Below are 12768 nucleotides of genomic sequence, written 5' to 3'. Positions count from 1 at the left end.
ACTCTGTTGGTTTCTCTGAAAGAAAAGCTAACCTTTATCCTCCTCTTTTTTCTAAATTCTGTAGGGAATTTCTGCACTGGAGCTACAGTTTGATTCTCTGCACACAGCTGCTGAATGCTGCGATGGCATAGAAACGGAGATAACCTGTCTTGAGCGACTGCAGCAGCCTGGTACAGCATCAGAGTGCATGTATTCTGAAGAGAGCTTGGTAGAAAACTGCCCAGTGAAAAGCAGCAGTGTTGTTGACTGTGGACATGGTGAGTCAGAGAATGCAGAGAAAGACTGGAGTTTGTCTGTGAGTACTCCAGCAATTGAAGTACACCCCCAGGAGCATGGCCACAGCCCCCCAGAGGACCGGGTGTGTCTCAGTTCAAACACTGAAGGAGATTACTGCCAAGCAGAGGAGGAGGGAAGGGAGCAGTCTGTTGTTTCCACACAGAGTTTGAGTGTCTGTGACAGCAGTGCAGAAGCACAGAGTGAGGCTGAAGGGGAAGGCCTCACTGTGGGAATCCTGCCACCAGCAGTCTGTGGTAAACAGGCAGAGGAAGCTGATAGAGGGGAGGCTGTGATCCAGGAAGGACAGGAGGCCACGAAGGGAGAGGACAACTCTAAGCAGGAAGCAGAGAACAGCATAGCAAGGAAGGAGGAGGAGATCAAGTCTGACTCAACAGATTTAATAACGTCTAGCGGACACACGGAAGCTTTAAACATGGGCCAGTCTTCGTCGTCAGAGGGTCCAGAGATTTCAGAAACCTCTGATTCTGACTTGAAGGAGTGCTCTCAGAAAGGGGAAAATGCAGGGAAAGAAGAGATGAAACCTACTCAGGAGTTTTGTGATAGACTCTCTGTAGACAAAGAAAAGACAGAGGGCGAGGAGTTAACAGACTCTTTATCAGCCCCAGAGGACCTTCCAAAGCCATTGCTGGTAGACTGTGGTGATGTAATTGAGGAGCCTGAATCTGTTGTTCCACATATCTTGATAGAAGGCCTCCACGAGGGAGAACCTCCACCAGACATAAACAGCCTCGAACAAAACCCGGAAACAGCTGGTAGGGATTACGCTACAGAGCAGCAGTGGGGCTTGACTACAGGAACTGACTGTCAGTCTGGGAATTGTACTGGAACAGCAAGCGGTATAGCAGTAGATGGTAAAAATGTAGAGAAACCGTCTGGAGACAGTGTTGACGAGTCTGACGGTACTGATTGTCAGACTGCTGTTATCTCTATGGAGAATACATGGACTGATCAAATAGACTGCCAACCATCACCTGAAATTATGCCCAGCTCCGGTAATAGACATGCCGATCTAGATTTAGGTGTGGCCCACTGCGTCTCCAGCGATGATGATGGCAGTTTCAGATCAGTTGGAAGCTCCATGACAGAAATATTCCAGCCAACTCAGGACGCCGCCACTATGGAGGATCCGGACTTGTTTAAGCTAGCTGAGTTGTCCTCAGCTGAATTCAAGGTGGAAGACCAAAATGACTTGAATCCTGGTGAAAATATTGAAGATTCAGAAAAAGTGAACACAGGACTCCCCTTTAACTTGGGCTCTGTCAGCAGTCTGACAGTGACAGACTGCAACCAAACTGAAACTGAGCCTGAATCTCAATTGTCACCCAGCCTGCAGACAATGGACACTTTGATTCCTGAGGGAACAGGAGAAGGACTCACCTCAGAGCTCTCCAAAGAGGAGGATCTGTCATTAAACCCAGTTTTACCAGAGACTGACGATGCTCCAACAGTGGAGATCAGTGAAACTGAAGAGAGCAGCGACCATGATCTAAATGCAAAGATTGAACCCAGTTCAGAAGAGAATGAACTGACAACCCAAACAGGGGATCATCCGCCAACAGAGGATGGCACAGTGGCCCCAGAAGAGGATAGTGGAAATGTGCTATTTGTGCTAAAGCAACAGGAGGAGGATAATTCACAGATGACAACAGATGAAAGGTCACCTGACGAGGGATTAAGGCACTCAGAAAATCAGATCAATGTATCTGGTTCACATGGTGCCACTCCAGTTTCAGATTGTGCAGAAGTAGAGCCACCTTCTCCAAATAATGAAGCATCCAGTGAACCTCTTGTTGAAAATGAGTTGACTCTTGAAACAGTGGATGGAGCCTCTGACAGTGCAGCCCAAGGTAAGCAAACACTGATTTATTTCAGCCCCAGTTCTTGCTTATTATAGTGTCACACACTCACATATATCATAGGGCAATATGTTTCCTTAACAAATATGCCAACTCATATTCAGACCTCCTCTGGTGATTAATGACAATATAGTTGCAAAGCTACAGTAAATACAATGTACCTCGCCGTAATTGTGCTCACAAAGCTTTTTGTGTGACATCCTGTTATGATAAATTACTGCTGTGAAGACATGGTTTGTTTAGTCTTTTGCAATCTTATTTTTAATGAGGATTTATTTTTCATTAATTCTTTGGGTTTATTTGTTTTCATTTTAAAAATGGCTTATTTCAAAACACTCTTTCAAAAATGTGATTTTAGCAAAATAATTTCAGTTTTTGCAGTAATATGCTTTGATGAGTTAGAGGAACTACTGAGCCAGCATATATCATTGATACCTTAAGCCTTGTATACATCGACGACATTTTTCTTTATATTCATATGTTCTGTGTTAGTCTCTGTCATACACACATGCCCACTCTGGCTACAGTATGTCATCAGGCGCAGTCACATTACCAGTGCACGTGATCAGACCACAGACACACAGCTTGAAGGCTGGATTCTCCAAAACAAACATACACAAACCAGCTGATGTGAGTATGTAGCAGACCTGTGGAGGCTGTCATCTCTGAGTGAACTTCCAGCACTCCTCTGTCGGCAATTTTCACTTATCAAGAATAATTGTACTGGACCCAAGTCCAATAAAGAATGGTCAAGGGCAAGGTTGGTGCTGTGCGTCACACAGAGAGTGAGGTGTCATTATGAATGAGGGGATACATTTACAGCCTGACAGTAGGCAAGCATCAGGTAACACCATGGGGCCATCAAAGACGAGCTTTCTGTTGATTCTTGGTTTTGGTATAAAGTTTTGAATATTCAGTTGGAATGCTTTAAAATAAAGTTGAAAGTCTCTTTCATAGAGAGTAATTTCTGAGACCTTTTCGCTTCCTCTAAAATTCAACAAATTATGTTCACTTACTGACCTGTCCAGGATGTACCCCTGCCTTTCACCCAAAGAGAGCTGGGATAAACTCCAGCAGATCCCCGTGACCCTGGTTAGGAATAAGCGCGTATAGATGATGGATGGATGTTCACTTACATAAGCATAAAGTATTGGTACCTTTAATCTATCAAATAATAAAATGGTACCATCACAGAACACTTCAATATGTTTTAATAATCAAACAATGAATTATTCAGTTAAATTCAATTTATTTGCTTTGCATGAATGTTTTAGTAGTAAGTAAAAAAGAACTGCATACAGTTTATACATGTATGCAGACAGACTAGTCTGAGTTCCTTTAACTTTAAACACTTATTAATTCCTATATTTGGAGATTTTGCCATTGAACTAATTGTATTGTGCTGTGCGCATTTCTCCAGAGGTGGAAGTCATCAAGTGTGAAGAACCTTTAATTGGTGCAGAGGAAGAAGAAAATGGCCCAGCAGAGGAAGCTGACTTTACCTCGGTAAGCCTAATGTCTCTACTGTCAGCCATCAAGCTCTACTTTGTTGTAGCTACGTAGGTTTGATAATATGTGTCCATGATGACTCATTGTTTGTTAAAGCCTTGAAACACCCTAGGTAACCTTTGGCATGAAAATGTTGTGAATAAACACACAGCTCACTTCCTGAGCTTAGAATCATCATCACCTGTTGCAGGCCTATTCTCTGCAGGACTCAGGTTAGCAAGTGTCATTCACAACATAAAGCAGAACATACAGTACAAGATGGACAGACTTTAACATGATAGGATTTAAAAACAGGGTGTGCTCACCCAGCAAACACATCAAACTTTAAATCTAAAAAAAAAAGGAAGTTCTATGTTTTCTCTTAGTACAGCAAATCAGAAAATCTTGTCTTTAGTGTTTATAAAAAGTTTGGCAGTTAAATCAGTGCAAAACTTTCAGCCAGTCAGTCAAGAAAAATACAAACAGTAGTGATTAATGGTGGTCAAGTACAGATAAACGGATGTTGTCTTAAACATGTTATATAGCGAATGCGCATAGAAGTCATAAGCTTACGTTTATTCAGTTTCCTACTTTCCTGAGTAACAAGTTTTTTTTTTTTTTACTATCTAAACAGTGACAATATTTACTATCCTTTTAAAAATGTAGCACTTTTTTTAATATTTGGCAGGAATTGCAAAATATTTCCAGTAAAGAAATATAATATGAGGGGAGAAGAGAAGGCAGGATTTGCTTATGAGTAGCTTGATGTGCCAGCAAGAGATTTGCAGGGAGTTCAGGAAGAAAGCTGTCTGGAACATTTTCTCATCGAGTCAAAGCTTTCAAATTAAGACTTGCAGCTTTATGTTTTTTGTACTTTTGGTTAGTGCAGTCATTAGCAAGGAATATATCACTTCTTGAAGTATCCTTAAATATGACCTCTTTATTTACTTTATTATTAAATCCAACAAAGTCTCCCTGCATCATCCTGTGGGAATTGTGTTATGCAGTTCATTTACTCTCTCAGCTCAGCCGTTGAGCACATGGATGCGATCTTCTCTTGACTAGACTTTACTCTGAAATGTTGCTGACTGATAGATTCTGCAGCAGCCAAAGACTGGAGTGGCTCTGCTTATTCCTGGGTTGCGGTCTGGGTCAGTGGCTTGTTCTAAATGCCAGATGTTTGGACGTACGCAGAGTGTGCAGGACAGTGGGGTCGCCAGCAGAGGGCAACATAGCATCAATGGCGTCACTAGAGTTTGTGCTCTTGACCAGAGAGAAAATTTAATGACCTGCCATTTGATCCTCCTGCTTGTTGAAATCTTCTGCAATTTCTATGATGAGCAGGCAATTTGGAGGTATGCTGGTGTTGAACAAACTTCAGTAGGAGTGGAGAACAGCAACACTTCAATATGCATTTTTAACATTTTCATTTTCACTGTGTGAACTATTATATTTGTTATTATATAATTATTTTATATTTTTATAACATTTCACACAGCAGCAAAGTATAAAACTGGATAACAGAATCCTACTAACACAAATAGCTGCATGAAATCAGATGTAAGGTTAAAGAAGTAATTAAAATCATAGTGAGTATGCCAATATTTTGACAAGGTCTAAGTTAGCTAGGGTAGTTAGCAGATTATTTAATTCTGGATGATTCAGTATGTGTGTCACAACTACTGCATTTCATATTTTAATAGATTTAACTTGTAGTTACATTCACACTTTAACCCATAATGTCCAATAATACCCTTCAAAGTCCACTAAATTACTCACCAGTGCAGAGTAAAATTTTTCATTAGCAGCTACAAGTCCCATCAAAGTGTCAGAGTACACATTTTCTAATGTGAACAACTCATCAACCTAGTAAAAGGCAGCACCAACAATGTATGTCAAAAAAGATGTAAACAGTAATACAATGTACATAACGAAGTCCTGTCTCCTACTTGTGTCCTTTAACTCTACAAAGTTCCTCAACTCCCCCCAATCAAGATAGATGTGACGATACTGTGGGGGCACTTGTACATAGGATGCCATTCCTGGTCATTTCTATTGTGGCATCTATTATTGCTAGAAAAAGCTGTTAATATTTATATTGGCTAATACCTGCAGTGATCCTCTGGCCAAAGCAGTATAATGACTTTTTCACACTGAAACACTGGAAAAAGTATTGTCACTGATGGATCAGCCTTTTTTTAAATATATTGTTTAATGTGAACCATTAATGTGTGTGTGCGGGCGTGTATGTGTGCGCTAATAGGCTGATAATGTGAAATGATAGAGTAATACAAGCTGGCGAGATTGGGGAGTTACTGTGCCCCCATTTTTGGTGGTATACTAGGAAATAACAAACTGCAGTTTATATTCAAAGTTTGCGTTTTCCATGCAAAGACTATGCCTCATTTGTCTTGAATAGACTCATTACAGTGATGTTGAACTATGATACACCTGGTGGATTGTGAAGGTCAGAGTTTGGATTAGGGGTGAGTTTAATTTGTTTGTGGCTGCTGGAATTCCTGTATTTGTGCTGCAGGCCAACTAAGACCTGAGGAGCTGAGGCCTCAGGTCAATACATATTCTCTACTCTCAAAAGACTTTGACTCGCGTAGTGTATGAATGGTGCTGTACAAATGAATTTGTCTTGCCTTGCCTTGCCTCATGTCAGGTAAAGACCACAAACTATAGGAATTACCACATCATCATAAATATCTTCCAGGTTCTGAACTTCAGTGTACAGGCTGTGTGGAGGTTTGATATGGGAGGTTGTGGGGAGACAAATTTATCATTTATTCTTGTAATTTATGCTATTCTTTATGTCATACCTGATTATAGTATTAGAGTGTAAGGACATGCTAATACAAGAGATCTGATGGATTACAGTTGCCAAGGGATTGAATATTTATAGATGATTTTGTAAGCTCTTGTCCAGCTGCTGTACTGAGGAGTGGTAAATACAGAGCACAGTTCTTCTCTTCATAGAATGGCAGGAAGGCCACTCGTAGTTACAATACAATACTCTTTTATTTCTTTTCCTTCATAAACCCAGATTTTGCTTTTCACACCTTTGATCCACATAGATTTCACCATCTGTTGGCCACTCCAGGTTTTTACCTTGTCAGAACCCATCCTATCATACTTAAATGATACTTTATTCCTTTTTAAAGAATACCAAAAAATGTATAACTGGTGAAAAAATGAATTACTGCAGGTTTTGTTTAAATTGAATGATGACCTTTGCTAGATGTGATGTAATTTGTATCACCTCAATTAATTTTTTGTGATTTTTCACACATGGGCCCTGTGTGTAGTTAAAATATGATTGTAATATTGAGTTCAGCACTGTCACTGAAGCCTACACATGATAAATGTGGACAAATATCTGAAGTATGATCTTTACTGTGAAACATGTCTGAGTGATGATGAGTGAACACTGCCTATAGTGCTTATGAATATGCAAATTAGACCATTTATCATGCTGCTTACAGCATTACCCTAACAGCACTCTTTATTTAACATAGCCACAGGTAATCTGCAGTTTATGACTCAATTTGCAGAAAGGTGCTATATGAATAAAAATGGATCGCTCACAAGTGGCCTTAAGTATATCCTCATCCAGCAGGGGGAGTTAAATCTCAGCAGCGTATATTCTGATGATTGAATCACATCAAGTAACAATGTAGTACTTTGGATGGCTAACATAGGATGAGTGAGAGACATTCACTGCCTCACTGAGAAAGAGAGAAACTACAGAGAGGGAGCAAAGGCATGAGTCAGGCAGAGTCAGGAGAGAAGTTGAGAGGCGACAGAAGGAAAGAAAAGGGAGGGAGGAAGAAAAGCTGGGAGGGAAGAGGAGAAGGAGGGAGGGAGTCTGGTAGAAGATTGCTTCTGTGGCCAGATGTGAAGCTTAGCAGACAGCTTCAGCTCTCCTCTACAGTATTTTCCCTGGATTTTAACCGTCTGTTTATTAAATCTGCTTTGGATATTTAAAGGAAAATGTACGAACGACACAAACGGAGGTACAGTCTTTGTGCTAAAGGAGAGAGAGCTGTAGACGTGGTTTTGATTAAGGTAGGCCACCTATCTGCACTTTCAAAGTTGGTTGGTATGATTATACAGCTCCTGCACTGTAGTCATTTGAACAGAAGCTATAAATTCAGTTGTTGAGTACTTCAGAGAGATAAAAATTATTGGTAAAGGCAATAAAAGCAAGGTAAGAAATAGGAAAGCTGAACTGACTGACTGAAATCATAAAAGTAAACCACAAATATAGGGGCCAGACATAATTAACATGGAATTAATTCGTTAGAGGGTTTTTCATGAAGTGATTTTAGCAGGTTAAGCTCCTTAGACAGATTGTTTTAAAATGCCTGATCACACTGGCAGCGTAAGCTACTCAAACAGATTGTTTTTAAATGCCTGATCACACTTTTTCTTTCTTAAAAGCTGTCCAGAAAAAAGTTCTTTCTGAAGTAAAACATTAATGCAACCATCACAAGTGCTTTACTGTAGTTTGGTGAACTTGTAGGTGTCTGCCAGGGATGTTGTGATCGGCTTTACTCTGTTGCACACTGGGAGATGATTGCATGGTTGTTGATAGTGGCCCTTCAGACATAGAGTACTGGTTATTTTGGGGTGGAGTTGGGTTTCTGGATATATGCTCCCTGTGACACTGATACTGATCCTGGCACAATATCCAACTCAGTGAAATAATGTAATGAGGCAGTTTATATTCCTTCTGGCTTTATTTGGGCAGGAAAGTGAGTACTATTCTGACAAACACTAAAGAAACAGAATATAAAGTCCACTGATGTTCCTAAAATGTCTGGTCACACTGCAAAGTTGAGACATTTCGCTCTCTCCAAGGTCCTGTTACTGTACCATAAATGTTATGTGCCAAGCCATTTAGTGTGGGTGCTCTATGGAGTAATTCTAAATGGGATCTTTACAACACCCCAAAGTTGTCCTATTTAAAGCCCAAATGACAGTTTGCCTGCACTACTTTCCTTTATCCTTTACAACCTTTTTCCACTGTGGAGTTTTCTCTTGTGTGTGTGGTTGTTTGTCTTTGTGTGTCTATATGTGGCCCTGTGATGGGCTGGTGACCTATCCAGGGTGTACCCCTGCCATCCACCAGCAGATCCCTGTGACCCTGGTTAAGGAATAAGCGGGTATAGATAATGGATGGATGGAGTTTTCTCTTGGCTGTAGCACAGCGGTTGGTCGTCTAAATTGTTTTTATTTAGGTTTAAAAAAAAAAAAAAGTCATTAATAAAGACAGTATTGAACTTGATCCAATGCCACAATACCTGGACAAGTTTTGTTAATTAGCATAGTGGATTGTTAGCTCAGAAATGACTGAATAACAGATGCCTCTGAAAGTATCGAACTATATTACATGCAGGTACTGTTAAATCCCTGATTACAAGACTAATTCATCATTTTCTTTTTCCTTTGTGTTGTTTAGTCTTCCCTCTGTGGTCCAGACTGAAATATCTTGACAACTATTAGACTATTATGATTTTAAATTTAGCTAATTTAAACCAAGTTAATGACTCAAAGTTGAGTCATTTCCTATTACGTGATGACTGTTTACTATAATCTAAACTAAGCGGATCTGTTTATTATAAGCATAAACAAAAGTATGAACTCTGGCAGAGCAGGTATTTGACATGGGGTTGACTGTCGCCCTGTCTGCTGAATGTGACATCCAGAAAGAGAGTAGAGCAGCTGGGAGATACAGAGGTGAAAATATCTATGAAGTGGCTTGCTCTGGTGTATGTATCACATCTCTTGAGTCTATTGTCACTTTCTAAACTTGTTGCTGAGTTTAGCTCCTCTTTTCACAGAAGGGGTGAAATAGCAAGAATGAGTGTCTATCTATGTATGTCTGAGAGAGAGATGGGAGAGCTATGGTGGTGTGGGAAAAAGGCTGTGCTGGGCTAACGGTTTCCTCTGGCCTCAAATGGAAACAGGCATTTGGCCAAATGACTTCATTCCAACCAGCGTTTCACATCCTAGCATCTCTTCTGGCCTGGAGTCACAAAACACATCATCACTCCACTTACCAAGTACAGTAACTGTGAATAAAGCTTTATATTAACTAACATAGTGCTAAAGTATACAGTATAAAAATGTAGAATGGCTTCTTAAAAAACAAGGAAATATAGCTATGTTCACTTTCTTCATGTCTCTGTCAATCAATGTGGCAAAAATAGCTTTACAGATACTTCAGTAATATGGTTCCAGTTGGCCTTCTTGAGCTAGCTGATTTCTCAACTGTCATATAAATGGGAAACATCATTGCTGAAATCATTGTTGGAGATTAGGGAAAGATGACTTTCCAAGGTAATTTCTGTTTGAGAATGCTTTCTCCTACATGTAAGCGTGCATGTGCAAAAGAGAAGTTTCACGGTTGTGGACATGTAAATGACAAAAAACAGGAAGTTGTCATAGGTGTAAACAGAACTATGATTATCAACATCACACCAGCAGGTCAGGTTTTTCCAACTGAGGGTGCATGCAAACATGCTGGACTTGGGATCAGATTATGAGAGTCTCCTTTAAACTTGCATCATGCTCCCCCCAAATTGTTGGCAAACCATCAGAAAATGACACGTCCAAATGTTTTTGTGCTTTTTTTTTTTTTTCTTTTTTCTTTTTTTTTTTCCCTCCTATTTCCAATCTCCTATTTCCTCCTTCAGCCTATTTTTCACATTTGTAATTGTTTTCAGGTCACAGGAATCGTTTCCTATTTTTTGTGAAAGTGATGCAGCCTGTGACTCTTGACCCCTCCTCTTGTAAAGTTGGTGATACCACTATCAGAAGATACTGAAAAAAAAAAGAATCCATGAGTTCTCATAAATTCAGGTTTCCGAAGTGTGACAGCACTGTGCCTGTCAGCTCTGTCTGTGCACCCTTTTTTTGTTGCCCCTAACCACTGACCTCTCTGACAGGAGGTTCTGGAAAATGACTTCAGATTCATATTTAACGGTTCATATTTCGTCCAAAAATTGGAAATAAAATCCAAAACAAATCCTGTGAGACACTTAGATAGTTGTTTGACAGCTGATGTGTTTGCTTTTATCCCAGGTAGGTGTTAAGTTGAATTCACTCTGCTGCCAGCCACCCTCTCAGGTCAACCCATGTATGCATACTTGTTTGGAAACAGTCCTTCAGTCAGTCATGGCATTCTTCAGTGCTGTGGAACCTTTACGGCTGCCTGCCTCTTTAGAAACACTGCAGCAGTCCAAGCCCTGCCTGCACCAGCATACACACACCAAACCACCTTTTTATTTTTAAACCAGATGTGTTTTTACTGGGTGCAGTTTAGATTCCCCCGACACTACAAGTATGCACTGGGCTGTTTTGAATCCAGGATACAAGCTTTCAGAGAGGGGGGATCAGTTCCTAGTTTGCTGGCTGAATTACCTGTTTGCAGGCCTGTTAACTGGCTGGAACACTTGCTTGATGAATGTGTGGAATGAGAGGGTGAATGAGTTGCTACATCAGTCACTACATATTCAACCCTACTTTTCCCTCTTAATTCATAGTGCTTCTTTCAGGAAAAAAAAAAAGCTTTGACTGCACAGACCTCTTTGACTCCCTTTTTTTGTTTCGGATGACGTTTGGGACCAATAAAGTGCAAGGTAATTTAATCTTGAGCTGAATGATGGAGTCCTAAAAATGGTTTGAAGATAAGCAAGAAAGAAGATGACTGTGCCTGCATGGTTGACACACAGACACAAGTTCAAATGATGTTATGCAAATCACTGACTCCAGGGTTGCACATTAAAGCACCATCACTGTTGGAGTTGAGGAGTTGATGTTATGATTGAAACTGGATAGACTTTTATTTTGTCTAGATGAGCTGTATTTTTTGATTCATTTTAGTCAAGTGGTTTCCATTCATTCTTTCATGTAATAAGATTAGCTGAGCTAATAATATGTGATTTGCATTAATAGCAGGTACCTTCATATATGTCCACTCTCTGAGATGTATCCAATTCATATCCTATATCCATATCCTATCCCTAAGAGTTTAGTCCATTGTACAATCAGTGCCAAAACCCACTGAATCTGCTCTGGTGGCTCACAGTGGGTAAACATTTTATTAAAACACTTAAAGCTGCTGTTTCTTTTACTTTAGCTTTAATCTGTATTTCATCCAGGGTTCTCTGTTTCAGTTTGAAGTTCTGCTGTCACTCTTGCCTCTAAGGTCGTGCCATGTAGCCTTTTGTAATTTGTCGCAATCACTGGCAATCATTTCACCTGTAAGCAGAACCTGTGCACGCATTTGTCTGTGTGTCTGTGCACGCATTTGTGTGTGTGTGTGTGCGCGCGTGTGTATTGGCGCCCTCTGTGACCAGCTAATCTTTCCTCGTCAGTGTGTTTGTTCTTTCTCAGCGAGCTCTGTTTGATATCTGAACACAGCTGTGAGGAGGGGAAAAAAAAGCCTGTGTGCTCATTGTGCATGCATCTGTGTGTGTGGGATTTTGTTGTATGCATGTAAAGGTTGATGAGTGGGGGAAAAAAAGGAGCATAAGTAAGTGTTTGTACTGTGTATGCATGCAGCACAGTTGGCTGATGGAAATGTATGTACATGGTGCCAGTTGGTATGTAAGTAGTTGTCATTGTGTTTATAGGAATGCAATAGTGTATGGTCACAGTTGCTACTCTCACACACACTCACCACTCCCAAGCCTGGACAACAGAGCTCAATGTTTCACTGGGTCTCAGCAGGCTTGCCAATAGTGTGCACCGAGACAGTTGAGGGTTAGTTGTTTAGAGATTTAGCACAGCCCCCTCACTCCACAACTTTGTGGGTGCGGTCGACCTTGCTAGTTGGTTGGGACTGATTCACCCCCGTTTGTCTTATGTCTTTGATTTTTTGTTTTTAACCTCCTGACTTGTCTCTTTTGTTTCTGTCTCTGTTCTCTTATTTTTCTCAGAAATTGCAGTACTTGAATCTGCTTTTTACTCCTTTTCCTCTTATTTGTGACATTGTCTTAAAGTGGCTAGGATAGAATAGCAGTTTGAACCTTATATGGCAGAAGTAGCCTACCTTGGTTCTCGGGAGCCACTTCCTAGCTTGTTTTCCAACTGCCCCAGAATATAAACATGTTAA

General features: G+C 40.4%; 1 protein-coding gene across 9 annotated transcripts in view; it reads left to right on the top strand.

Annotated features, from left to right (window-relative positions):
* The window catches only part of akap13 (A-kinase anchoring protein 13), a 96490-nt gene that overhangs the window by 34854 nt on the left and 48868 nt on the right, over positions 1–12768 (top strand). For all 9 annotated transcript variants that reach the window (XM_026294195.2, XM_026294196.1, XM_026294200.1 and 6 more), the window contains 2 exons: positions 65–2144; positions 3574–3659. In XM_026294195.2, coding sequence (XP_026149980.1) covers positions 65–2144; positions 3574–3659 — 2166 coding nt within the window. The remainder of the gene's footprint in view (positions 1–64; positions 2145–3573; positions 3660–12768) is intronic.

The sequence above is a fragment of the Mastacembelus armatus genome, chromosome 3 (assembly GCF_900324485.2).
Source record: "Mastacembelus armatus chromosome 3, fMasArm1.2, whole genome shotgun sequence".
Classification (NCBI taxonomy): domain Eukaryota; kingdom Metazoa; phylum Chordata; class Actinopteri; order Synbranchiformes; family Mastacembelidae; genus Mastacembelus; species Mastacembelus armatus.
Note: the sequence above shows the minus strand (reverse complement) of the source record. Positions and strands in the feature narration are given on the sequence as shown.